This window comes from Lontra canadensis, unplaced genomic scaffold (assembly GCF_010015895.1).
Source record: "Lontra canadensis isolate GAN:19392208 unplaced genomic scaffold, GSC_riverotter_1.0 scaffold19, whole genome shotgun sequence".
Taxonomy (NCBI): domain Eukaryota; kingdom Metazoa; phylum Chordata; class Mammalia; order Carnivora; family Mustelidae; genus Lontra; species Lontra canadensis.
In genome coordinates this window covers 10,278,104-10,303,282 of record NW_022631013.1, presented here as the reverse complement: position 1 = coordinate 10,303,282, position 25,179 = coordinate 10,278,104, and the positions used below count along the sequence as shown (strand labels likewise).

Here is a 25,179-nt window from a genome sequence, read left to right as displayed (position 1 = left end):
TCAAATAAATAAATAAAATCTTTAAAAATAAAAAATCAAATGGAATTCTGGTTTAGCCAGATTGAACAAAATAGTTTATGTAAGGACTTACACATACATAGTTCTTGGCATAAAATGCAACCATAAATTTTAGTTTAATCAGATCATCGAAGTAGAATGACTATGCACAAAGTGCTGAAATAATATGATTAGCTTTGTTACATAAAATGTTTTTTGAACTATATTAAGTGTTCAGGGTGACGTTGGTAAAGATATTCTGTTGGTATCAGGCTCTTGTAGGTTGTAAGGACCCTGAGGTTGTCCCCATTACTTTGGGTGATGGGACTTGTAGAGAGTTAGGAAACAGAGAAAATGGCTTCATAGCCACATAAGCAAGCTTCATGCAGTGTTGTAATCACATAGTTGCCTTGGTTAAAAAGTAGAAATGGTAGAACTTTTGTTCTTTGCTCTGTCTAAGCAGATTGTGTTCCTCCAGCAAATACTTGTTACATCCTTTCCTAGCTCAAGTGCTAGACTAAACGGATCATACTACTTTTGTCTTGAAGAATTCACACTATAGTATAAGGCAGAGCCACCTTATATCATCTCTCAAACAAGGCTGGCAACAAGTAAATACATATGACTCTGTAATAAGTGCCCTATCCATTTTAGAGTCGAAACACTAGAAGTTTGGAGAGAGAAATCACATCTTCCTGGGGTAATTCATCTATTCACCAAATATTGTTTATAATTGTGTGAATTGTTTTTAATGGCTGTAACAAACAACATATGAAAATGCCTATGTTAAATAAAGTAGACTGCAATATGGTTATGAGAACAATGTTACATACAACATTAAAAAATGCATTAAAAAATAAAAGGCTAGGGGCGCCTGGGTGGCTCAGTGGGTTGAGCCGCTGCCTTCGGCTCGGGTCATGATTCAGGATCCTGGATCGAGCCCCGCATCGGGCTCTCTGCTCAGCAGGGAGCCTGCTTCCTTCTCTCTCTCTGTCTGCCTCTGCTTGCTTGTGATCTCTCTCTGTCAGATAAATAAATAAAATCTTTAAAAAAAAAAAATAAAATAAATAAAAGGCTAGAGGGGAAAACACCAAAATAGTAACAAGTAGCTGTATCAGGTCAATTTGAGAAGGCTGGGAGGGAGGAAGTTAGGTCGATTTAGAAATATATTTTTAAAATAAATTATATAGTCACATAGTTTCAAAAGTTAAAAAACAGCTGTTCTAGGTCCTGCTTTGGGTGATGGAGACAAGAGTGAAATAGAAATAGCAATAGGTGGGACGCCTGGGTGGCTCAGTTCGTTAAGCGGCTGCCTTAGGCTCAGGTCGTGATCCCAGGGTCCTGGAATCGAGTCCCACATCCGGCTCCTGGCTCAGCAGAGAGCTTGCTTCTCCCTCCCACTCTGCCTGCTGCTCTCCCTGCTTGTACTCTCCCTCTCTGTTAAATGAATAAATAAAACCTTAAAAAAAAAAAAAGAAAAGAAATAGGAAAGGTAATAGCTGCTGGCATTTACTGGTATATAATAATCTCCTTCCCACATTGCCCTCTACCAACTAGTTCCCCTCCCTCCTATTACTTTCTTGTACATCCTATCAGAGATACTTTATGCCTGATAAGCAAATATATAGATCTATCATAGATAGTTACCTCTCTTTCATTAATAAGTGGTACCTTTACAAACCCTTACAAACATACAAACTGTTCTATACCTTGCTTTAGTCACTTTTCAATATATTAGAGAGTTTACTTTTTCCTCAATAATACATTGAGAGTTTACTTATTCTCTGTAATTGCTTCATAGTATCCCATTTACTGGGTTACTGTTATTTATTTAACCAGTCCCTGTACTAACACTTTTTATAAAAAGTATTTATTTCTTTATTTGAGAGAGAGAGCGCACAGAGGGAGAAGCAGACTCTTTTCTGAGCAGGGAGCCCGATGTGGGGCTTGATCCCAGGATCCTGAGATAATGACCTGAGCTGAAGGCAGCTGCTTAACTGACTGAGTCACCCACACACCCCCATATACTAATTCTTTGTTATTAAATAAAGTGCTGCAGTGAATAATTTTGTTACCTATGTCATTTTGTACTTGTACACAATATCTGTAGGATAGGTTCCTGGAAGTGGAATTGAGGGTCAGTGCATTTGCATTTGTAATTTTGATAGAGATCAGTGTACTAAAATAATCACCTGGGGAACTTTTTCAATGTTCTTATGTTTGTCCCCCTAAATACCTGGGAAGGTTTTTTTGTTTTGTTTTGTTTTTGTTTTTTTCTGTGCATCTGAAATGGAACTCACTATCTTTTTATTTTTTAAGTTCCTAGGGTGATTCTGATGTTTACCCCAGAAGAAGGAGGAGGTGGGAACTTTGTAAAAATGGAATGTGGTACCAAAAAAGCATATCTAATTTTAAAACAGAAGAGCAGCTCTTTCTACTCGTGGGCCCTGTCCCTGTGCTTTAATAAAAACACCTTTTTGCACTGACAGAAGAAAACACAAAAAATAAAAAGAATGTAAGCTAACTATAGGACTCAGAAAGGCAGCATGCTGCTGGTTCATGTGGAAGTTTGCCAGCGGCTGCTTTAATCTGCATATCCAGATTTCTGCTATCTCCAGCATCGTCCCCTCCCATGATATTATGGGACATCTAAGAATTGCAAGATGAACACATTAGTCTTTCAGATGCTCATTAAGAGATGCAGTTGAGGTCATGGTAATCAGAGTTTGGTATGTCACCAAGGGAATGGGTGTGAAATACAGGATTTTGTACAGCCTGTAGAAATTAAGAAGAATGTATAGCATTTAACCTGTTACTGCTCTGAGTCACATAGGAAATATAACTGCTTAGAAGTAACTTAAAACATACCAAAACATCAAAGGCTTATTCTGTTCTAGCTTCTGTGCTAGATGAAGATTAGTAATACAAAAATAAATCATAGTATGGGGCACCTGGGTAGCTAAGGGTCTGCCTTCAGCTCAGGTCATGATCTGAGGTTCTGGGAGGGAGCCCCACATCGGGGTCCCTGCTCAGAGGGAGCCTGCTTCTCCCTCTCCCTCTGCCTGTCGCTCCCCCTGATTGTACTCTCTCCCTGTCAAATAAATAAATAAAATCTTAAAAAAAAAAAAAGAAAGAAATCATGGTAGTAATAGCTACCAACTCTTCCTGGGCGCTGAGTATGTATCAGATATTATGTTGAAAGTTTTACAAGTATTTTCTCATTGAATCCTAATCCTAGGCGCTGTGGGGACTATTACCTTCCCATTTAACAATTGAGGAAAATGACTTTCATAGATGTTAAATAAGTAATTTGCCAAAGATTACACGTGTATCTACTTCATAGGATTGTTTGAAGGTTAACAAATAGTACTTTGACCAGTGCCTGCTACATTATAAATGCTCAACAATATTAGTTGCTACTATAATTATTACTAAAGTACAGAGGAAATACCAATAGTCCTTTGCCTAGGGCATACCGCACAGAAGAAAAATATAAGTACGGTTTTTCTTGGGAAAGACAGATATTCCAGGTAGAAGAGACAGTAGTAAAAGGGATTAATGGCCTGATTCGGCTACTACATAGGGTGCTTGGTGGTACAATGGTAGTAGAGGATGAGAAATGAAAGAAGGCTTCATGGGAGGGTGGAGCAGAGAGCTATGGAGCTATTTTGAAAGGATGAGCTTAACTCATTTTGGGAGACAGGGTTCAGAACATTTCAGGCAAAGATACAACACTTAAAATGGCATAGAAGCAGTATTGCAGTTATCTACTGCTGTACAGTAAACTGCCCCAAAATTAAGTGGCTTAAACAATTACTAGTTTGGGGCGCCTGGGTGGCTCAGTGGGTTAAGCCTCTGCCTTCACCTCAGGTCGTGATCCCAGGGTCCTGGGATCGAGGCCCGCATCCGGCTCTGTGCTCAGCAGGGAGCCTGCTTCCTCCTCTCGCTCTCTCTGCCTGCCTCTCTGACTACTTGTGATCTCTCTCTGTCAAATAAATAAATAAAATCTTAAAAAAAAAATTACTAGTTTATTTACCCACAGTTCTTTTTTTTGTTTTTAAGATTTTATTTATTTATTTGAGAGGGAGAGAATGAGAGAGAGAGAGAGAACACAAGAGGGGGAAAGTCAGAGGGAGAAGCAGACTCCCTGTGAGTAGGCAGCCTGATCAGGAGTCTTGCGAGCGGGACTCGATCCCAGGACTCCAGGATCATGACCTGATCGAAGGCAGTTGCTTAACCAACTGAGCCACTCAGGTGCCCTACCCACAGTTCTTGAGTCACATATTTGGGCTAGGCCTAGCTAGGTAATTCTGGTCTCACTGGGGGTCACTCATGTGGCTGCAATCATTTGGTGGTGCCACTGGGGCTAAGTATTCTAAGATGGCTCCTGTCACATGGCTGGCTTTGATGATGGCTGTTGGCTGGGCTTCCTCACATGGCAGCAAACAAATTGCAAGACGACAGCAGAAACTTCAAGGGTTCTTGAGGCCTAGGCATGGAAGTCACACAGTGTGGCTCCACCACATTCTGTCAGGCAAAACAGTCACAAAATCAGCCTAGATGCAATGAGAGGAAAAAGACACTGCCTCTTGATGTGAAAGGACATGCGAAGAATTTGTGGCAAATATTCCATGAATGGGAAAGGGCAGAATGAGTTTAGGATGTGTAGCATCTTTGGCCTCTCCCTTGCCCTAAGTAGCATTTCCTCCAAAGTTAATTATACAAATTACTTTAATCACCTTTATTATCTGGCCCTGAACTCTGTTTCACCTAGAAAGAAGACAAAGTATAAATTAAAATGGAAAACAGAAAAACTTTACCAAGAATTAATTAACTGAATTTTGAAAACTGAATTATAAAACAGTTTTTAGAAAGAAAATTTAGTGTTTAATATTTTCATGAACTTGAACTTAATTAACAGTGGTGTGGAGAATTCCTCAGGGTCCTGATTTTAGTAATGCACCAGGATTGTGTGTTATTAACACATCATTTATTAGTATTTGATTAAATACCTTGGTGTTAAAAATTTTTTAAGCAGTTCAATATTCAACCATATAAAATCTTTTTTTTCAAGATTTTGTTTTAGAGGGATGCCTGGGTGGCTCAATGGGTTAAAGCCTCTGCCTTCGGCTCAGGTCATGATCCCAGAGTCCTGGGATAGAGCCCCACATTGGGCTCTCTGCTCAGCGGGGAGCCTGCTTCGTCCTCTCTCTCTCTGCCTGCTTGTGATCTCTTGTCTGTCAAATAAATAAAATCTTAAAAAAAAAAAAAAGATTTTGTTTTAGAGGAGAATGCAAGTGGGGGAGGGAAGAAGGGGGAGAGAGAAAGAATCTCAAGTAAATGCCCCACTGAGTGTAGAGCCCAGTGTGGGGCTCACAGCCCCGGGAGCATGAGCTGAGCCACAATCGAGAGTTGGGCACTTAACTGATTGAGACACTCAGACACCTCTAAGATCTTTTTTTCTTTCTTTAAGAGTATTTATTTATTTATTTATTTTTCAGTAGTCTCTACACCCAGTGTTGGGCTCGAGCTCGTGACTCTGAGATCAAGAGTCATATACTCTTCTGACTGAGCCAGTCAAGTGCTCCAGCAACCATATAAAATTTTGACCACAGTATTACTTTCCTAGGTTATTTATTTATCCTAGGTAAATTATTTTATTCATATTCTGTACAAGTTAACATCTACAACCACCTACCTTCACCTACCTTTTAGAATAACCTGAGATCCTGAATTAATGGTGTTTTTACCTCTTTATGCATTATCAGCACTCAGCAGATACAAATGTGATTTCCTGAGTTATATCAGTTCTGTGGTTTGCTATTTAATTCTGCTTTCCATTCTGAAAGAGTGCTTAGCCTTTGTTCATTAATCATAGGAAACAGTTGTGCAACATGCCTTGACATTAACTTGAACATCTAAAATTAGACCTGCTACAATCAGTGGTTGGGAACAAGGTTTCAGTAGTTGGTGGCATGTGTTAAGTAGACATTGCAAGGTTGGAAGGAACTCCCTAGAAATAAGTAAGTCTCTTGCATTGTGTGTCTGTGTGCATGTACCTGAATATATATGCAATTGAAATTCCATTTGTATTAAGCAGATGAACAAATTACATCTGTTACTACAAATGCATCATAAGCATCTTTGCTTATGCACTACGCTGTTTAATTATTTCAGAAGAAAAATATATTTGAAAACTTGGTATGCTAGAATGGATTTTTCTGCATGTTTGTTTTGTGATTTTCATTTTTTAAAGGATTAATTATCTATACTATATTTCAAATAAATGGCTTTTTTTTCCTTTTCAGAATTTATAAAAACTCATTCACAAAAATGACGTCCTGGTTGTATGAATGTCTTTGTGAAGCTGAACTTGCACAGTATTATCCTCATTTTACTGCCCTTGGCCTTCAAAAAATAGATGAATTAGCCAAGGTTACAATGAAGGACTACTCCAAATTGGGAGTCCATGACATGAATGACCGCAAACGTCTCTTCCAACTTATCAAAATCATTAAAATAATGCAGGAAGAAGATAAAGCAGTCAATAGCCCCGAGCATCCTCTTCAGACAGACAGCTTGTGTAGTAAGCCTCAGGAATCCAGATCTGGCCCTCGCAGACAACTGCATTTTGATTCTCCTGCTGACAACAAAGACAGAACTACCAGCAACGGTGGGTTTGAAAGGCACAGTTTATCAGATTTTTCTGCAAATGAACAGAAGTCTAGTTACCTAAAAGTGCTGGAGCACATGCTGCCAGATGATTCCCACTACCATACAAAAACAAGAATTCTGAGTGCTGCAGCTGCTGGTTCCTATGTGCAAACAGAAACTAACACTTCACTCTTCTCATCAAATCACTTTTCTCCACTCCTGGGGGATTATGATGGTCCCATTATTCAAAGAGTCTCTCATGTTTCAGGGTATAACTATGGAATCCCTCATTCTTGTATCAGGTAATTATTTTTATCTTTTTTGGGAGGGTGTGCGGGAGAGGGTAGCATCAGTCAAGGGCAAGCCTCTCCATGACTGAGAGCAGCTACTCCTTATTTACAGAAAATTAGAGTGAACAGTTTCTGCAACAAATAGAAGTACCTTGATGGGGGAAGGTTCGTGAGGAATTGGGACTTTCCAGATGGGAGAAAGATGATATTGTTCATGTATGTCAAACAGCTGCTACTTGCCAGGATCTGCTATTATTCTGCTAGCAGAACTATTTCTATTATTTATTATAGTGTAACATGATACATCTAATGCATCCTTGAAGGTAAAATAGTTAACTAGCCTTCTGCAATGGGGAAAATGTGTGTGTGTGTGTGTGTGTGTGTGTGTGTGTGTGTGTTCCACAGGATTTTTTTAAGGCTATCAAATTCACTTCAGCCAACCAGGAGACATAAAGCTTAGTTAAAAACAAAGAGCACGCAGCTGAATTGAGTAGGTCTTTCATGCAATTAGCTTACCTGCACACACTGAAATACAGTCCTGATTTTGAGTGCTTTCTTCAATTCCAGTCCTGCAAGAACATATGATTTTGGTGATTGCAAAAGAGTAAGACACTTTTGATATAGTTTAGACTTGGAGAGTCAGGGTGACAATAAGTTATTTTCACCAGTGCTTTAAGTTAAATGTTGAAATAAGGTCCCTAAGAGCTGAAATATTGAATAATCCCTAATACCAGCACTGGTATAATAGAAAACATGTTCTTTTAAAAATAGCATATATTTGTTGTTTTGTTATTTTAAAAGTTATACATGGTGAGTTATGGAGAAACAAAATACATTTTTTTAAAGATTTTATTTATTTGACAGAGGAGACACAGCAAGAGAGGGAACACAAGCAGGGGGAGTGGGAGCAGGAGAAGCAGGCTTCCTGGTGAGCAAGGAGTCCTACGCAGGGCTCAATCCCAGGACCCAGGACCACGACCCAAGCTGAAGGCAGATGCTTAACTACTGAGCCACCCAGGTGCCCTGAAACAAAATACATTTTTTTTTTTAAAGATTTTACTTACTTACTTGACAGACAGAGATCACAAGTAGGCAGAGAGGCAGGCAGAGAGAGAGGAAGGGAAGCAGGTTCCCTGCTGAGAAGAGAGCCAGATGCAGGGCTCTGTCCCAGTACCCAAGGATCATGACCTGAGTCAAAGGCAGAGGTTTTAACCCACTGAGCCACTCAGGTGCCCCAACAAAGTACATTCTTAAGCCACAGTTTTTTTTTAAGGCTATTATTCATACTTTAAAACAAGGTGTATATTTATATCTGGCCTTATATTGGCTAAGGTTTCAGATTTCAAAACCAACCAGTTCTTTTATTCCCCCCCAAAAATAAAAGACCCAATTTTACAGGCAAAAGTACTTTTAGTAATTTGAAATACTTAGTGCATTTTATAGTATTTCTGAAACCTTTATTTCGTTTGCAGAGCACAAAGCATATAGGTCCTCCTTTCTTCTTTTAATCGTTAGAGAACTAGATTTTTCCATGACTATCAAAGCCAGGATTGTTGCTGTCCATTGGTTAGCTCTGCTAAAAGAACAAATATTTTCTTGAATATTAGTCTTTTAATGAACAATACAAAAATCTAAATTGGAATTATTTATAAATATATACCACTTTGTACTATTTATTTGGACAGAGTGAATATTTTAGTTGAAATATTGCTACCTCATTTATTTGGCACATATTAAGTACTACCTCTTCTAGGTCTGATTCTGGATGTAAAGATAATTAGGATATGTGGAGGCTCTTAGAATCTTAGGGGGAGTGAGTGGGAAGACAAACAACCATATGGGGAGATAAGTTCTAAGAGGTTTATAGATGACAAACCCAGAGTGAAAGCTGTTTCACTGAGCTTTCTCATTATGTCATTATATTATCACTCTTCCCACTCTTTATTATAGTAAGGAAATAGAGATTTAAAAAGGACATTTCCCCCAATAACCCTCATATTATCTTCTCACCTAAATGTTTCTAAGTAGCTGTCAGGATTTCAGAACCCTGAGAAACTCCCTCACCAACTTAAGTCTTGCTCTTAGGATGTCATCTTGTCCAAAGCGCATTCTCTTTGGATGCCTCAAATCAAGTAAGGTCAAAATAAATTACTGGTCTCAGAATTTTTTTTAAAGATTTAATTTAATTTATTTATTTGATAGAGAATGAGAGAACAAAAGCAGGGGGAGTGGCAGAAGGAGAGGGAGAAGCAGGCTCCCTGCTGAGCAGGGAGCCCGTGTGTCGTGTGTCCTGTGTCCTGGCGCTTGATCCCAGGACCCTGAGATCATGACCTGAGCCTAGGGCACATCCACAACAGACTGAACCACCCAGGCACCCCTGGTCTCAGAATTTTAATAAATGCCTAATACATTTAGAGATCTTAAATAGGCCTAACTCCTGTCTTACCTCTTCATGTCAGAAAGATACAGCTTATTTCTTCTAAGGAATACTGGTTATTAATACCGTAGCCTTCTAGGAGTGGCTCAGTCAGTTAAGTATCTGACTTGGGCTCAGGTCGTGATCTCAGGGTCCTAGGATTGAGCCCCATGTCTGGCTCCCCACTCAGCAGGGAGTCTGCTTGTCCCTCTGCCCACCCCCACTCGTTCATTCTCGCCCTCTCTCATAAATAAATGAATAAAATCTTAAAAACAACCAAAAATACCAGAGCCTTTTAGCAGAAGAACATTCATTCTCTTTTTGCCCCTTGACCTGGAAAACTACAGTCCTTTTGACCATATGACCCATCCTCAAGTCCCTAGTCACTTTTGAAAAAACTTTTTTCTGTCATCTTTGATTAGCTTTATATGATTAGGTTATTAATACTCCCCAATAACTAGACATTTAGACACAGGCCCTTGTTAAAAGAATGCATTAAAATTTCTTCTTATTTTAAAAAATCGAACAGATGCAGAAGAAGGGATAATAAAACAATGAATCCTCTATATGCCCCTCATCCACTTTTAATGATTGTCAGGATTTTGCCACACTTAATCTCAAAATGGTACATTTCTAAAAGTCTACTGTATGTTGGTTAAAAAACAAAACAAAACATGGTGGGGCACCTGGTGGCTCAGTCAGTTAAGTGTCCACCTTTTGATCAGGGTTGTAAGATTAAGTCCTATGTTCGGTTCAGCACTGGACGTGGAGCCTGCTTAAGATTTCTCTCTCTCCTTCTCCCCCTGCCCCTCTTAAAAAAAAAGAACATGCTTTAAAAGCCTGAAGTAGTCCTTTATGGTCTATATTAGTACTATTTGTTCTATATATAGAACTATATTAGAATTGTGTTTGCTCCTTTTTACTGATTTAAATCCTGGCAAAAAGTAATTTTCTGGCCAGTTGGAGGGCTCAAAATTAAAATTGATATGAAGCAATTATATAGTGAAATATCCTGTGTAAAATCTATTACAGAGGCTTTTTAGGGGCTATTAATCAAATTCTAAAGTTTAAAGGAAGGGAATAATTTGTCTTGCCTAAGACATTCTTTGTATATGGATCAAAGGCATTGATCCTGGTAAACTATTTTCAAGAATCCTATGTTACTCAGGTTAAGCGGAATTTTAATATAGGTAAATGGTCAGAGATATGCATATATATCCTCTTTAGGTTCAGTAAATAAACCTGATAAATTTTGTATCCCTACCTCAAGGAATATTTCATTAAATATTCTAGCTGTTAAAGGTTGATAAGTTCAGGGAGCCTGGGTGGCTCAGTGGGTTAAGTCTCTGCCTTCGGCTCTGGTCATGATCTCAGGGTCCTGGGATCAAGTACCACATCAGGTTCTCTGCTGAGCAGGGAGCCTGCTTCCCCTTCTCTCTCTGCCTGTCTCTCTGCCTACTTGTGATCTCTCTCTCTCTGTCAAATAAAGAAATAAAATCTTAAAGAAAAAAAAAAAAAAAAGGTTGATAAGTTCGCTGAAGTCAGAGCCAGAGAAGAAATTCATCTGAGTAGAAGGGTGATAGTGGTGGGCAGCACCAGTCATAAAGTTGTCCTGGGAAGAAGAAATACAGGATTGTGTTCTAACAAACATATCAGGTAGACAAAAAGGAAGTAAAAAAGCAAGACAAAGGGAGGGGCAGAATATACTTGGGAGGAACAAAGGAAAAGTACATTGAAACCTACTACCTAATTTAATTCAGGTATTTAGTAAACCCAGGTAGGATAAAAAAAGAAATTTTAGAGTGAACGGTCAAGAAAACAGTAAATGGGGGGGCGGGGCGCCTGGGTGGCTCAGTGGGTTAAAGCCTCTGTCTTCGGCTCAGGTCATGATTCCAGGGTCCTGGGATCGAGCCCCGCATTGGGCTCTCTGCTCAGCGGGGAGCCTGCTTCCTCCTCTCTCTCTGTCTGCTGCTCTGCCTACTTGTGATCTTTGTCAAACAAATAAAATCTTAAAAAAAAAAAATACAGTAAATGGGGGTGCCTGGGTGGCTCAGTCATTTTAACGTTTGCCTTCAGCTCACGTCATGATCCCAGGGTCCTGGATCAAGACCCGCATCGGCCTCCCGGCTCAGTGGGGTGTCTGTTTCTCCCTCTCCTTCCTGCTCATGCTTTCTCTCTCTCTAATAAATAAATAAATAGATAGAATCTTTTTTAAAAAAGAAAGTAGTAAATGTGTAAGAATAATTGGATTGAGAGGAGGGGTGGTCACGACATACTGTGTCTGATTTTGAGGATTAACCAGCCTGATTTGAGGGGACATATAGAAAAATATCCACCATTAGAAATTTTTGCAAGACCACATCTGGAAGCCAAACACAAAAACCTTAGAGCTAGAGCAACTCTTAGAGTTTGGGTTTTTTTTTCCTTTGTTGTTGGCAGGACAAAGGATGGACTGATTAGGGGTAGAGACAGAAGTAATCGGGAGGATTTAGTTAATAAAAATTCTCTATGTAGCTAATATGTATAAAGTTACATATTAAAGTATTGATACTGAGAAAGTTTTGGCAGGACAAAGGATGGACTGATTAGGGATAGAGACAGAAGTAATCAGGAGGATTTAGTTAATAAAAATTCTCTATGTAGCTAATATGTATAAAGCTACATATTTAAGTGTTGATACTGAGGAAGTTTTTTACATAATATGTGTAACGTGTATATATGTTAAGTGTAATGTATATATAAAATTACAAAATGTGATACTTTGACTTCTTAAGTAGCCTTATCCTATTATTAAAAATTAAAGCCCACTTATAAATATGTATCAGACAGAACACCTCAGAGAAAGAGAATCCTTGGACTGAGATGGAGAAAATCAGAGTTTGTGTTCGAAAACGCCCTCTGGGCATGAGGGAGGTACGTCGTGGAGAAATTAATATTATTACCGTAGAAGACAAAGAAACTCTACTTGTTCATGAGAAGAAAGAAGCAGTTGACCTTACACAATATATTCTGCAGGTATAATGCTTTCCTTTGTGTTTGGAACTAATATTATCAAGTGTGTCAACTTTTTGCTTTTATTTGAATGGCAGCATACAAATTCTAAAATCCAGTTTCTGCTTTGGGTATTGGCATTCATTCCTGATATAAATCATTAATACCCTGGGCCTTCATATTAAAAAAAAAAAACAGTGCAGTGGGGGAAACAATAACGTAATTTCTGCACTCTAGGACAATAGAATTGCATCATACATTCGCTTGCTTAATACATTTTACATGGATGAAATTATACCTCTTGGCAAAAGTGGGGACTGAAAGGATAAAAAGAATGTAGTGAATTGGCGGTAGGTAGGACGAGTCACTGAGTGTATGCCCTGGAAGGATTATGAAGTAATCCCACAGTCAGTCTCAATTCTTGCCTGTCACAGTGTGAACTTTTTCTTCTGCGTGTATGTCTGGAGTTAATGATGGAGGATATGTTTTCAAGCAACAAAGTTCCAGATTGCCACTCAACTGCTTATTTTGACTCAGCTTTCTTTGGGCTTAGATATAACTTGATGGAAATTTAGCTCTTGAACAGGCTACTTTGTATAGGGTAGACTATAGTGCATAAGTATAATTCAGGGATATGATTTCACTTTTACATCTAACATGTAAGAATTTAAATAAAATACTAGTAACTTAGACATATAAGAAAATGTTAATTCCCTGCCAGAAAGATCCAAAGTCTCCTAGGAGAAAGAGTTTGGTAATGAAAGGAACTTATTTCAAGCAAAAAGATATCCTTGCAATAACTCTTCAGAATCCTATGGAAGAAGCAGGCCCATAGATGGAAGCTACCATAATTTAGGTACTCTTATAATTATGAAGCAATTGTAAATAATCTAAAACAGAGGATAACCCACCAGATGTTAAGATTTGGGAATTCAGGTCTTAATCTGAATCTGCCTCCCTAAACATATTATATTCGTACATACTATTCTCTCTCTGTTCTCTTGCCTCAAAACCCAGTGACTGGTAAGAGAGAAAAAAAGTGGTGAGTAATGCGTTGTGCTAGCATTTCACCTTAGTTAGCTGAGATTTTAATCTCCTGGAATAAATATGTTAACATTGAAGTCAAATTGTTAGCGCTTTCCTCCTCTTTTTTACACATGCATTGTTCAACTTTTTCTTGGTTATCAAAATTGGGTTTCACAGCAACATTCAAAGTAATCCACTGAGTCTTTCTGTGAGCACTAAATTACTAGGTCACTGTATAAACAACCCAATCACTTTAACAGCCTTATTGACTGCTGATCAATGCACAGTCTATTAGGTCTAGGTGGGAGGTATTTATTTTGAAGATGGTCTAAATGCCAATTAGTTATGATGTTATCTAGTTCCATGTCTACTTATAACCATAGTAATAGCCCTGTCCAGTCACCATCTATCCAAGAAGTCCTTAATGATCCTTCTGTCACAGTAATTCCCTCAAGGAAGCATTGTCTTATCTTTTGTATTTTTCCATTATCCCAAAACATAATAACCTTACTTCTTTGTCATTCCCATTGGTCAATACATATTGAACACCCATAGTTTTCATAGCACTCTCTCTGCAGTTTGAACTTTGGACCTTTGCTCTCATAGGTCAGAGTCCTTACCTATCAATGCCATAATACAAGTGCCAAGAGGACTTTTACCCCCTTTTCTTAAGTAGAAAGAAAAAGGAGGTTCATAGCAAACCTAGAAAATAAATATTGGTCCTAGATTCTTTGGGCTTTAATTTTTAAACTTATTCAAGAATTAAAACTCTAGGTTTATATATCCATTTAATTAAATATCCTATCCTTTCAGATCTTCTTTTGTTACTTAGTGTGTATATGATCATATACATGCAGTGTGCTTTCCTACTTACCATTAAATTTTGTGTCAATATGTGAAAAGACAAGGAAACAAATTTGTGCATATTTCATTCCAGCTGTTTTTGTTGTTGTTGTTAAAGATTTTATTTATTTATTTGACAGAGAGACACAGTGAGAGAGGGAACACAAGCAGGGGGAGTGGGAGAGGAAGAAGCAGGCTTCCCACTGAGCAGTCACCCCAATTCAGGGCTCGATCCCAGGACCCCGGAATCATGATCTGAGCTGAAGGCAACTGCTTAACAACTGAGCCACCCAGGGGCTCTCATTCCAGCTTCTTAAATAAAGAAATAGAGAGGGGCTAGTAATACATTATATGTAAATTTAAAATTTTTTAAAAAAGAAATATATATAGAAAAAAGATAGTACTAAAATATATCAAAAAGTCAATAGTGGCTATCTCTGGGTAGTAAGATTTATAAATAATTTTATTTTCTTCTCTGTTGTTTTCCATGTTTTTAAATTTTTCTGTAATCAGCATGTTACTTTTATATAAAAAGTAAAAACTGGGGCACCTGGGTGGCTCAGTGGGTTAAAGCCTCGGCCTTTGGCTCAGGTCGTTATCCCAGTGTTCTGGGATCGAGCCCCGCATCAGGCTCTCTGCTCGGAGGGGAACCTGCTTCCTCTTCTCTCTCTCTTTCTCTCTCTCTCTGCCTGCCTCTCTGCCTATTTGTGATCTCTGTCAAATAAATAAAATCTTTTAAAAAAATGTTAAAACTTTTGGATAAGATGGATTCACCTATTTTAAAATCAAAACATACAAAAACATACAAATGCAGAGGGGTGCCTGGGTGGCTCAGTAGGTTAAGCATCCGCCTTTGGCTCAGGTCATGAACCCAGAGCCCCATATCCCAGAGCCAATATGGGGCTCCCTGCTCAGCCTCAGCAGGGAGCCTGCTTCTCCCTCTCCCTCTGTCTGTGCCATTCCCCCTGCTTGTACTCTCTCTCTCTCTGTCAAATAAATAAAATCTTTAAAAAAAATTTTTTTTTAAAGTGTATTCAGTGAAGTGTCCTGCTAATTGTATTTCCTCCTTGAAGGCAACCACTATTATCTGTCCTAAGTCTATCTTTCCAGAGCTATTCTATATATACAGATTACTTTTATAATCTGAAAAAACTTATTTAAAAAATAAATTGTGAAACTCTGATCATTACAAGGCTAAAGTGTATTAATACAACCTAATTGATAAAATACGATCAAATGAAATATATGCAATGCAAAGGACTTTATGGAATGTGTGTGTGTGTGTATATATATATATATATGTATAATATTGAGATGATATCTTGTGCTAGCATTTATTATATTTATGTAATATATGTTAATTATAATCTTGCATGTTCACATATCTTTTATTAAAGATATTTACAGAAGTATTGGGAAAATCAGTACATAAATCTATTGGAAGGAAAGACACTAATGTCTTTAATCAGTAAGGGTTCTAAGGTTTTTACTCAAGAGGTAAAGTTATTCTTAAGTACTCATAGAAAAAGAGAAAGAATAGCCATATACTCAATGAAGTAAAAGAAAATTTTTTTAAATTTAATGAATTCCCACATTTACTTGTGTTCATCTTTTTCTTATTTTCCTGAGAAATGCCAAAAAATATATTTAAAAATATATTTTACTTTTAATTATTGCCATTTTCAAGTTTATTCAAAAGTACAATGAACCCCTATGTACCTACGACCCAGATTCAACAGTTAAAAACATTTTATTCTTAAAATCCTATCACATATTTCATACCCCTAAAAGCTCACAGTCTGTTTATTGTGCTGCACATTTGATTATTTTCTAGCTTTTGGTGATATTTTCTAACTCATAAATTGAACTTTGTGGTCCCAGTTTCTGCTAAGGTGACCTAACAAATTTCTAATGTAATGATACACAAAATAGAATCAAACCTGGGTAGAATGACCCATGCAATAAATTGGCCTAAAATCACTTTGCTGGATTTTCTCTTAACTGGGTATTTAGAGCAGGCCCAAAAGGTAGCAGAAAAGATCTCATGTCTCGTTCATTGTATATGGACTGCATTTTTATGCTACGGTCAGGCTTGAAATTAGGATTTTTACTCAGAGATAGTTGGCTGCCACTAGCCTCTAAGTTATGCAAATGATTATGTCTGCTGAATTAATGCTTTCCAGACCCAGTTTAATAGGGTCTTCTATCTTTTTCCAGGTTATCATGATTTTTCATTTGGGGATCACCTTGGACTACTTTCTCTCCCCATTGAATCATATTCAGGCAGTTGCCAAATTTTTCATGCCTCCATCTCCTCTATATTTTCATTGTCATCATGGAATTTAGACCCTTCTTAATTTACCAGTGGATTACCAGTGTCCCTTTTCTTAGTCCATTCACATTGTGAAGCCAGATTAATCTTCCAGGAAAATGGCTCAGATCATCCTTTTCCTTTGCAAAGTTTTTTTATTGTCTTCCCACTATTTGCTAAATTAAATATGAACATTCCATCCTTAAGGCTAGTGTCCCAATACCCATGCAGCATAGTCCTAACTCATTATTCTAGCCTTCTGTTTCACCTTTCTACCTACCAAGATCCTATGTTTCAACCACGCTCAATCTTCTCTGTTCCCTAAATGTTCCTTATGCTTCCCTGATTTGACTGTTGCTCACGTTTTCCTTGTGGCTGGAGTATCTTCCCTGCCTCCATCTCTAACTCTTAAATTCCTCGTTTTTCCCCACGGCCCTTTCTATGTGCAGTCTTTTTCATAATGTCTTTTCCAATCAGAAGGAATATGTTTTTCCCTTGAATTCCACATGTACTTTATTGCTCAATTTTCTTCTAGCTTAGAATCATTTGTATACTTGTCTGGATTCATATCTTTAGGTGGTGGTGTGGGGTAGTATTATCTTTGGGCCCTTTGAAGTGCCTCCTGCAGTTATACACATTACCAACTGAGCAATAAATGTTCATGGAATTAAAAGCTCAGCTATGGGGGCGCATGGGTGGTTCAGTTGGTTTTAGTAAGCATTTGTGTTCGGCTCAGGTCATGATTTCCAGGTTCCTGGGATTGAGCCCCGTGTTGGGCTCCCAGCTCAGTGGGGAGTCTGCTTCCTCCTCTACCCTCTACCCCCTCCACCTCATGCTCTCTCTGTCTGTCAAATAAATAAAATCTCTTAAAAAGGAAAGAAAAGCTCAGCTATGTAACCTATGAAATGGAAGTCTTCCCCTGGAATTCCCCCAAATTTCAAATATGCTGGCCCTAGCTGGGCTATGAGGATAGTCTCTACAGAATTCATTTCTCCTGGACCTAAGGAGGATTGGCACTCTCGTACTTATCAGTTTACAAAACAAAAATTGTGTGCTTTAGTTTTTATATTGTAAGAACATGTCTACAGAGATCCTCAAGTAGAAGGCGGCCCTGTCATTTGACAGTTATTGCTTATTTATCTCTTAAGTTTGTCCTAGTCAGTTACTTAATTAGTTAAAAAACATACTTGCACCTTTATTATGTATTAACTAGAATAGTGGTGAAGAAAATCCAGAAAATATCTCTTTCTATAAAAATCACATTTCTTTTTCAGCATGTTTTTTATTTTGATGAAGTCTTTGGTGAAGCATGCACCAATCGGGATGTATACATGAAGACTACTCACCCACTCATTCAGCATATTTTCAATGGGTATGATAGTCATTATTTGCTTCTCTTGCTTCATACTGTTTTCCATAACAAATTTCTCTATAAGTATCATTTATGTTTTTCAGTTTTTGAATTAGACATGAATTTGTGTTTTAATCTGATGAATTTAGACTCTTCTAAGGAGTGCATCATCTCTATAGGATTTACTGAGCATTCAGGAATTTTCAGCAAAAATATAAGTTGTCAGCAATATAATTTCATCAAAGCCCTCAGAATAAAAAGATGTAAGTGGTTTAGTTTGAACTTTTGATAATAGGAATCATGCATTCTGCCTATAGTTCAGTTGCTTTTTTCATTGGCGTGGGATAGGTAAGTGACTATCATCTGGTTTTTTTACACATGTATTTTTTAAATTTTGAAATAATTTTTCACACTTAATAAACATAAAATGGGACCAAGAAGGTAATAGGGACTTCTGCTGTTTATTCAAAATATAGGCAGATATAGATAGAAAATGCCAAACAGCGTACTAGTATCACTGATTCCAGAGTAGTTTGACTTTTTAAAAATAATTTTTATAACTTTAAAAATATTGTATAATTCACATAAAATTAGATGCACAGATCTTAAGAAGTATTCAGTTTTGATGAGTTTTGATAGTTGTATATATTCAAGTAATCAATACCTCGAACAAGATAATAGACCATTCCCGTCATCCCAGAGAGTTCTCTCTCGTCCCTTTTTAGTAAGCCTCCACTTCCACCCTCAGGTCTTATAGAATCACTGACCTGCTTTCCATCACTATAGATTAGTTTTGCCTGTTCTAGAACATTACAGAAATAGAATCATTCCTGTATAGGTTCTTTTATGCTTGGCTTATCATAATGTTTTTTGATATTAGTATGTGTTGCATGTATCCATAGTTTTTATTGCTGAGTAATACTCCCTTCTATAAATATACCACAATTTATCTAATTTCCTGTTGATGGACATTTGAGTTATTTCCAGTTTGGGATTATTGTGAATAAAGCTGTATGAACATTCTTGTACAAGTCTTTTTCTTGGACATGTTTTCATTTATCTTTTTTTTTTTTTTTAAGATTTTATTTATTTGTCAGAGAGAGAGGGAGAGAGATCGAGCACAGGCAGACAGAATGGCAGGCAGAGGCAGAGGGAGAAGCAGGCTCCCTGCCGAGCAAGGAGCCTGATGCGGGACTCGATCCCAGGACGCTGGGATCATGACCTGAGCCGAAGGCAGCTGCTTAACCAACTGAGCCACCCAGGCATCCCTTGTTTTCATTTATCTTGAGTGAAACCTGGAAAGGGAATCTCTGGGGTCATAGGATAGGTGTGTGTTTATAAGAAAGTGTAAAACAGTTTTCCATACACCCATCTTCTATTCCCAACAGCAATTTATGTGAATTGCATTTCTTTCTCTCTCTCTCTCTCTTTTTTTTTTTTTTTTTTTTTTTTTTAGATTTATTTATTTATTTGAGAGAGAGAGCATGGACAAGAGTGTGGCAGGCAGGGGCAGCCTGTGAGTGGCATTTCTACATCCTCACCATATTTGGTGTTGTCATTCTTCTTTATTTTAGTCAGTCTAGTGAGAATGTAACTTGATCGAATTGTGGTTTGAATTTGAATTTCCCAAATGCCTAACGATATTGAGAATCTTTTCATATGCTCATTGGCTATTCAGATAACCATTTGACTAATTTTTTTGTTTCCTTTTTATTGTTGTTTTGTAGGCATCACTAAAATTCTCTTTTATTCTGAGCAAATGAAATACCTTTCAGGTTTAATTTCTTTTGTGCCAAATCTAGGGAGTACTTTTTAAGAGAGCAAGTTTCTTAAGTTAGAATTTGAATGTTAAAACAGTACCAATTAAAAAATAAAAGGTGGGGGCGCCTGGGTGGCTCAGTGGGTTAAAGCCTCTCCCTTCAGCTCAGTTCATGATCCCAGGGTCCTGGGATCGAGCCCTGCATCGGGTTCTTTGCTCAGCAGGGAGCCTGCTACCCTCTCTCTCTCTCTCTCCCTGCCTCTCTGCCTACTTGTGATCTCTGTCAGATGAAAAAATAAAATATTTTAAAAAATAAAGTAAAATAAAACGTGCAGGGGGCCTGGGTAGTTTAGTCACTTGAGCTTCAGATTCTTGATTTTGCCTCAAGTCATGTCTCAGGGTGGTGAGATTGAGCTCCCCATGGGAGTCTGCTTGAGATTCTCTTTCTCTCCCTTCCCCTCTGCTTTCCGCCTCCCCCTCCCCACCCCGCTTATGCTCACATGCCTGTGTGCTCGCTTTCTCTCTCTCAAATAAATAGATCTTAAAAAAAGAGGTACAAGTTAAATGCATCCATTGTACAAAGGACAATAAGAGATTTTTCATACCCATATTTGTTGTTTTTCAAAAAGCTCATCACTAAAATGTTCAGAAGATGGGGGACCTGGGTCGGCTCAGTTGGTTAAACTTCTGACTCTTGATTTCTGCTCAGGTTACGATATCTCAGTTGTGAGATCAAGTCCCGTGTTGGGCTCTGCACTGGGTGTGGAGCCTTTTTGGGATTCTCATTTTCCCTCTCCCCCTACCCCACTCGCATTTTCTTTTGTCTTTCTCTCTCTGTCAAAAAAAAAAAAAAGGTTCAGAAGATAAGGTTGATATTATTCTTTGGTCTCATTCTGCTACATCTTTAGTATGTTCACATTTCCCTCCTTTAATCTTTTTACTCACTGTGCCTCTTCCCGTGTGTTCAAGTGCCTACAAAGCCAGGAGCCTAGATTCAAAAGACTACAAGTAACTGGTCTCTGCTTAAGCAGCTTAGATCTAGTTAGCTACTATCTCTTTCTTCTCACACTTTGATGGTTCCTTTGCTGTTGTCCTCTTACTTATTCCTTGATTTCTTTCTGGCTTCAGGCTCCTTTCTTCATGTCCATCTCTCTGCCCACCTCCAGTATCCCCCCACCTCTGTGTCTGTACATAGACTTTTCTTCTTGGTGCAAGTAGCCACTTTTTTTTTTTTTTAAGATTTTATTTATTTATTTGACAGACAGAGATCACAAGTAGGCAGAGAGGCAGGGAGAGGGAGAAGCAGGCTCCCCGCTGAGTGGAGAGCCCGGTGTGGGTCTCAATCCCAGGACCTTGAGATCATGACCTGAGCCGAAGACAGAGGCCTTAACCCACTGAGCCACCCAGGTGCCCCGCAAGTAGCTACTTTTATCATTAACCCATGTGATTCCTGTTCAAGAGTCTGCAATAGCTGCTCACTAGTTGACATTATGGTCACTTTCTACTCTGTACTTCATAGTTGGGCCTCTGGTACTCAGATAATCTTGGCCTGTAGCTCCTCTGAAAACACGTGATTGGCAGGTTAGTCTCCCAGCTCTTCTCTCCACCATTCTGCAGTTCCTCAGATTCCATTCTGCAGTTCTTTACATTCATGCCCACGCACGTACCCACCCACACACAAGAATAGTGATTCTTACTTAGAATCACATGATGTCAGGCCTAGAAGTGATCGAAGTGATCTTGAAAATCAAATAACCCATTAATTTATTAATGAAAGTGAAAACTGAGGTCCTTTAAAAAGCCCTTTTGTAAGTCCCTCCTCAAATATTTTGCTTACACTGATTTTTACCTCTGTCTAAACTTACTTAATTTTTTTTTAAAGATTTTTATTTATTTATTTGACAGAGAGAGAGAGAGCTCACAAGTAGGCAGAGAGGTAGGCAGAGAGAGAGGGGGAAGCAGGCTCCCCACTGAGCAGAGAGCCCGAAGCAGGGCTCAATCCCAGGACCCTGAGACCATGACCCAAGCCGAAGGCAGAGGCTCAACCTACTGAGCCACCCAGGCATCCCATAAACTTACTTAATTTTTATGAGTAGTCAGTACCACTCTGTTCATCATATGGTCTTCCATTGTTTATTGTATTTATTTTAATTCTCTTTTACTTCTTTCATCAAAATTACCTTTTAGGATTAAGGCAAAAATCATCTCCAGAATTCTGTAGGGCATGGGGTCCTTATCTTATGGTATAACCAGTTCCATTAAAAAAAATTCCTATTAAAAAACTCACGTGGGACGCCTGGGTGGCTCAGATGGTTGGGCCTCTGCCTTCGGCTCAGGTCATGATCTCAGGGTCCTGGGATCAAGTCCCACGTCGGGCTCTCTGCTCAGTGGGGAGCCTGCTTCCTCCTCTCTCTCTGCCTGCTGCTCTGCCTACTTGTGATCTCTCTCTGTCCATGAATACATAAAAATCTTTAAAAAAAAAACAAAACACCTCACGTACTGCTTTGAGAATATTTTTTCTTCTTCCATTGTTTTTATAAGATAAACCCCTCCTCTCCTTAAAGGATCGTATGAATTTTATCAGCTATAAACAGGATTCTGTTTCTGAGTTTTGTCATGAAAAATCTATGTGTATATTAGCATTTTTCTTAGTATATATGTAATACAAATTACTTTTTCCCCTAGAGGCAATGCCACTTGCTTCGCATATGGACAGACAGGTGCTGGGAAGACCTATACCATGATAGGAACTCATCAGAACCCAGGACTCTATGCTCTGGCTGCCAAAGACATCTTCAGGCAACTAGAAGTGTCCCAGCCGAGAAGGCCCCTCTTCGTGTGGATCAGCTTCTATGAAATCTACTGTGGACAACTTTATGACCTCTTAAATAGAAGGAAGAGGTACTGATTATGAGTAGGAAACTATATATTTGTGGATCATTGTTTTAGGCCAGAGTCCCACAGAATCACTGACTCATGGGATTTGATGCGAGGCCTTGTTATATTAGTGCCTTTTTGTGAAATTAGTCTCCTGAATCCAATAAATATTTTTTAAACTGCCAGCTCACCTAGAAAGAAAAACGTAAATTAGCCTTCCATTAGTATTTTTTTAAAGTGATCAATAGCCTAATGTTTATCACAAGACTATCCCTTTTATTTTGGTCTATGAAAAAGGTCATGATTTCAGGAAGTCAGGATATCAACATGTACTTAAATTCCTTCCTGTTCTTTTGACCTATTATTACACTGGAAGAACTATAAATAATGTTTCCTGCTTTCTTATTTTTTTTTTCTTTCAATAATCTTAGGGTAAGCTTAATGATAGTTTTCTGAAGTCAGTAAAAAGAAAGTCTCTCTTCTTCACATTAGACTTTTAGCTCTTTTAAGTCTTAAGCTGTTGCCCTTACAAATAACACAGTAATTTAGAAATGGATTCATCAACTGACTTTAAATCCCTATTGTATTTTTCTGGCGTAAAGTTTGTTTAGGTTGAAACATGGCTTCAATTGAGCAAGAAGCAGTGAAGTCGTGAAGGTAGCAACTGACTGGGAGAAGGAGAGATGGAATAGAGGAGGTGGAAGGATAAAAGGGTATCATAATAGAATTAACCAGATCTGTGACATGTTGGGAGCAGCCACACCAAGTGGAGAGAGTTAAGGCTAAGCACAGTGGAAGGCTGGGGAAGCCAAATCAGTTACAGAAGCTAGCCTCCAGCAAAGGTATCCTAGCCCCTACAGAGCTGTTCAAAAGGATGTGCAAATTCAACGTGCTTCAGGCAAGCATTGGAATGGGGGGTGGGGATAGATAGGCAGCAGAGTTCAGTAGGGACAGCATGTTAGGGCAGGGCCCCATGGTAGAGGGGAAACTGGAGTTGGGAAACTGGAGAAGCCAGCAACTAGGCCTGGGCAGACTACCATCTGTGGACTATTTCAAAGAAAAGGGGACCTTTGGGTATGCCACAGTTCAGAGAATGTACAAGTGTTCAGGGTTCAGTCCTGACATGGCAACTACCAAATAAGGAAGGGTTCTGCTCTGGGTTTGCTTTGGAGAAGAGTTGCTTTCCTTTTCTACCCTCTCTGTTGGTTTTGAAGCCTCAGGTTAGCTCAATCACAGCGGCTCTTCCAAGCCCCAGCACTCTTACTTAGGAGCCCTTTCCAGTCAAAAATGTAGCCTGGCACTGGGATGCTAGAGCATCTGGCTCTGGGGCTCCCAAACAGACCAGTTTCAACCATCAGCCACTGACGACATCCAAAGGCAGAAAACTGAGTGGTGGTGAAACAAAGGAATTTATTTCAGTGAGGCCAACACCAAGAAGACAGCCGAATACTAACATTTCAGAGACTGCCTCCAACATGCCAAAAATACTACTCCTAGGGTTTTGTTGTTGTTGTCGTTGTTGTTGTTTTTGGTTTTCTTAAAGATTTTATTTATTTGAGAGAGAAAGAGCACAAATGAGGGGAGGGGCAGAGGGAGAGGGAAAAGCAGATTCTCCGCTGAGCTGGGAGCCTGACGCAGTGCCTGGCTCCATCCCAGGACCCTGAGATTATGAACTGAGCCAAAGGCAGCTGCTTAATCCAACCGACTGAGCGCCCCCAGTCCGCACCCCCCCCACCTTTTTTTAACTTCTAGGTTTATATAAGGAAAATACAGGACAAAAGTTGGTGGGTATAAGCAGCTAGGTTGTGAAGGTCAAGTTGATCATTGTCTTGGGGTCAATCATGGGTGGGGTCTTGGTGGCTCAGGGCACTTCCTAATTGGTTGAGGGGATAGTGGGGGTAATTTGGGTTCCCTTATAGGGATGCTGTGCCTGTAGGGTCTTTTAGTGAAGAGATAAGCTGGAAAGAACTTAATCAATTAGGAAGTTTGAGGTCAAAATGGAGGTAATCCAAATCCTCTTTGTTTAAAGAACGGTTGGCAGGAGAATAAAAGCTGTTGTGCTGTGTGTGTGTGTGTGTGTGTGTGTGTGTGTCTGTGTGTCTGTCTGTCTATCCGTCTGTGTGTTAGTTTGGGTGAAGGGATAGTCAGGATATCTAGTCAGCTATTTCTGAGTGCAGTTCTTTAATGAATTACTCAGATATACTGCCCTGTATATTTGCATTCTTTAATTGTAGCCAAGGGGATGGGATGTGCTAATTCCTGGCTTTGAAGCTTCTTTTTAGGGCTCACTAGGGAAGACCCACACTTACTCTGTAAGTGTCTTGAGCTGTGGGTTTTTCTTTTTGTTTTTATATCTCTGGTTAATTGGCTAATATCTCTTTTACCTGTCTTACTGGTACTTCTGAAATCTGTTTCACTGATGGCACCCTTTCTTTTTATTTAGAGTTGTTATGCTTTATCCTCTTTATCTTTTATTTTTTAATAAATTATATTTCCTAAAAGTAATAGCAAGATTTGGCAAAGGTGAACAGAAACATATATGCTCAGTGCACCTCTTTTTAAAAAATTATTATTATTATTATTTGACAGAGAGAGTACAAGCAGGGGGAGTGGCAGGAGAGGGAGAAGCAGGCTTCCACTGAGTAGAGAGCCCAACGTGGGGCT

General features: G+C 38.8%; 1 protein-coding gene across 4 annotated transcripts in view; it reads left to right on the top strand.

The window, feature by feature from the left end:
• The window catches only part of KIF24 (kinesin family member 24), a 78,586-nt gene that overhangs the window by 18,326 nt on the left and 35,081 nt on the right, over positions 1-25,179 (top strand). For 3 of the 4 annotated variants that reach the window (XM_032860395.1, XM_032860394.1, XM_032860397.1), the window contains exons 2-5: positions 6,306-6,953; positions 12,183-12,372; positions 17,803-17,900; positions 22,324-22,539. In XM_032860395.1, coding sequence (XP_032716286.1) covers positions 6,331-6,953; positions 12,183-12,372; positions 17,803-17,900; positions 22,324-22,539 — 1,127 coding nt within the window. In that variant the 5' untranslated portion in view covers positions 6,306-6,330. The remainder of the gene's footprint in view (positions 1-6,305; positions 6,954-12,182; positions 12,373-17,802; positions 17,901-22,323; positions 22,540-25,179) is intronic. The other variant, XM_032860398.1, reaches the window with a different exon arrangement.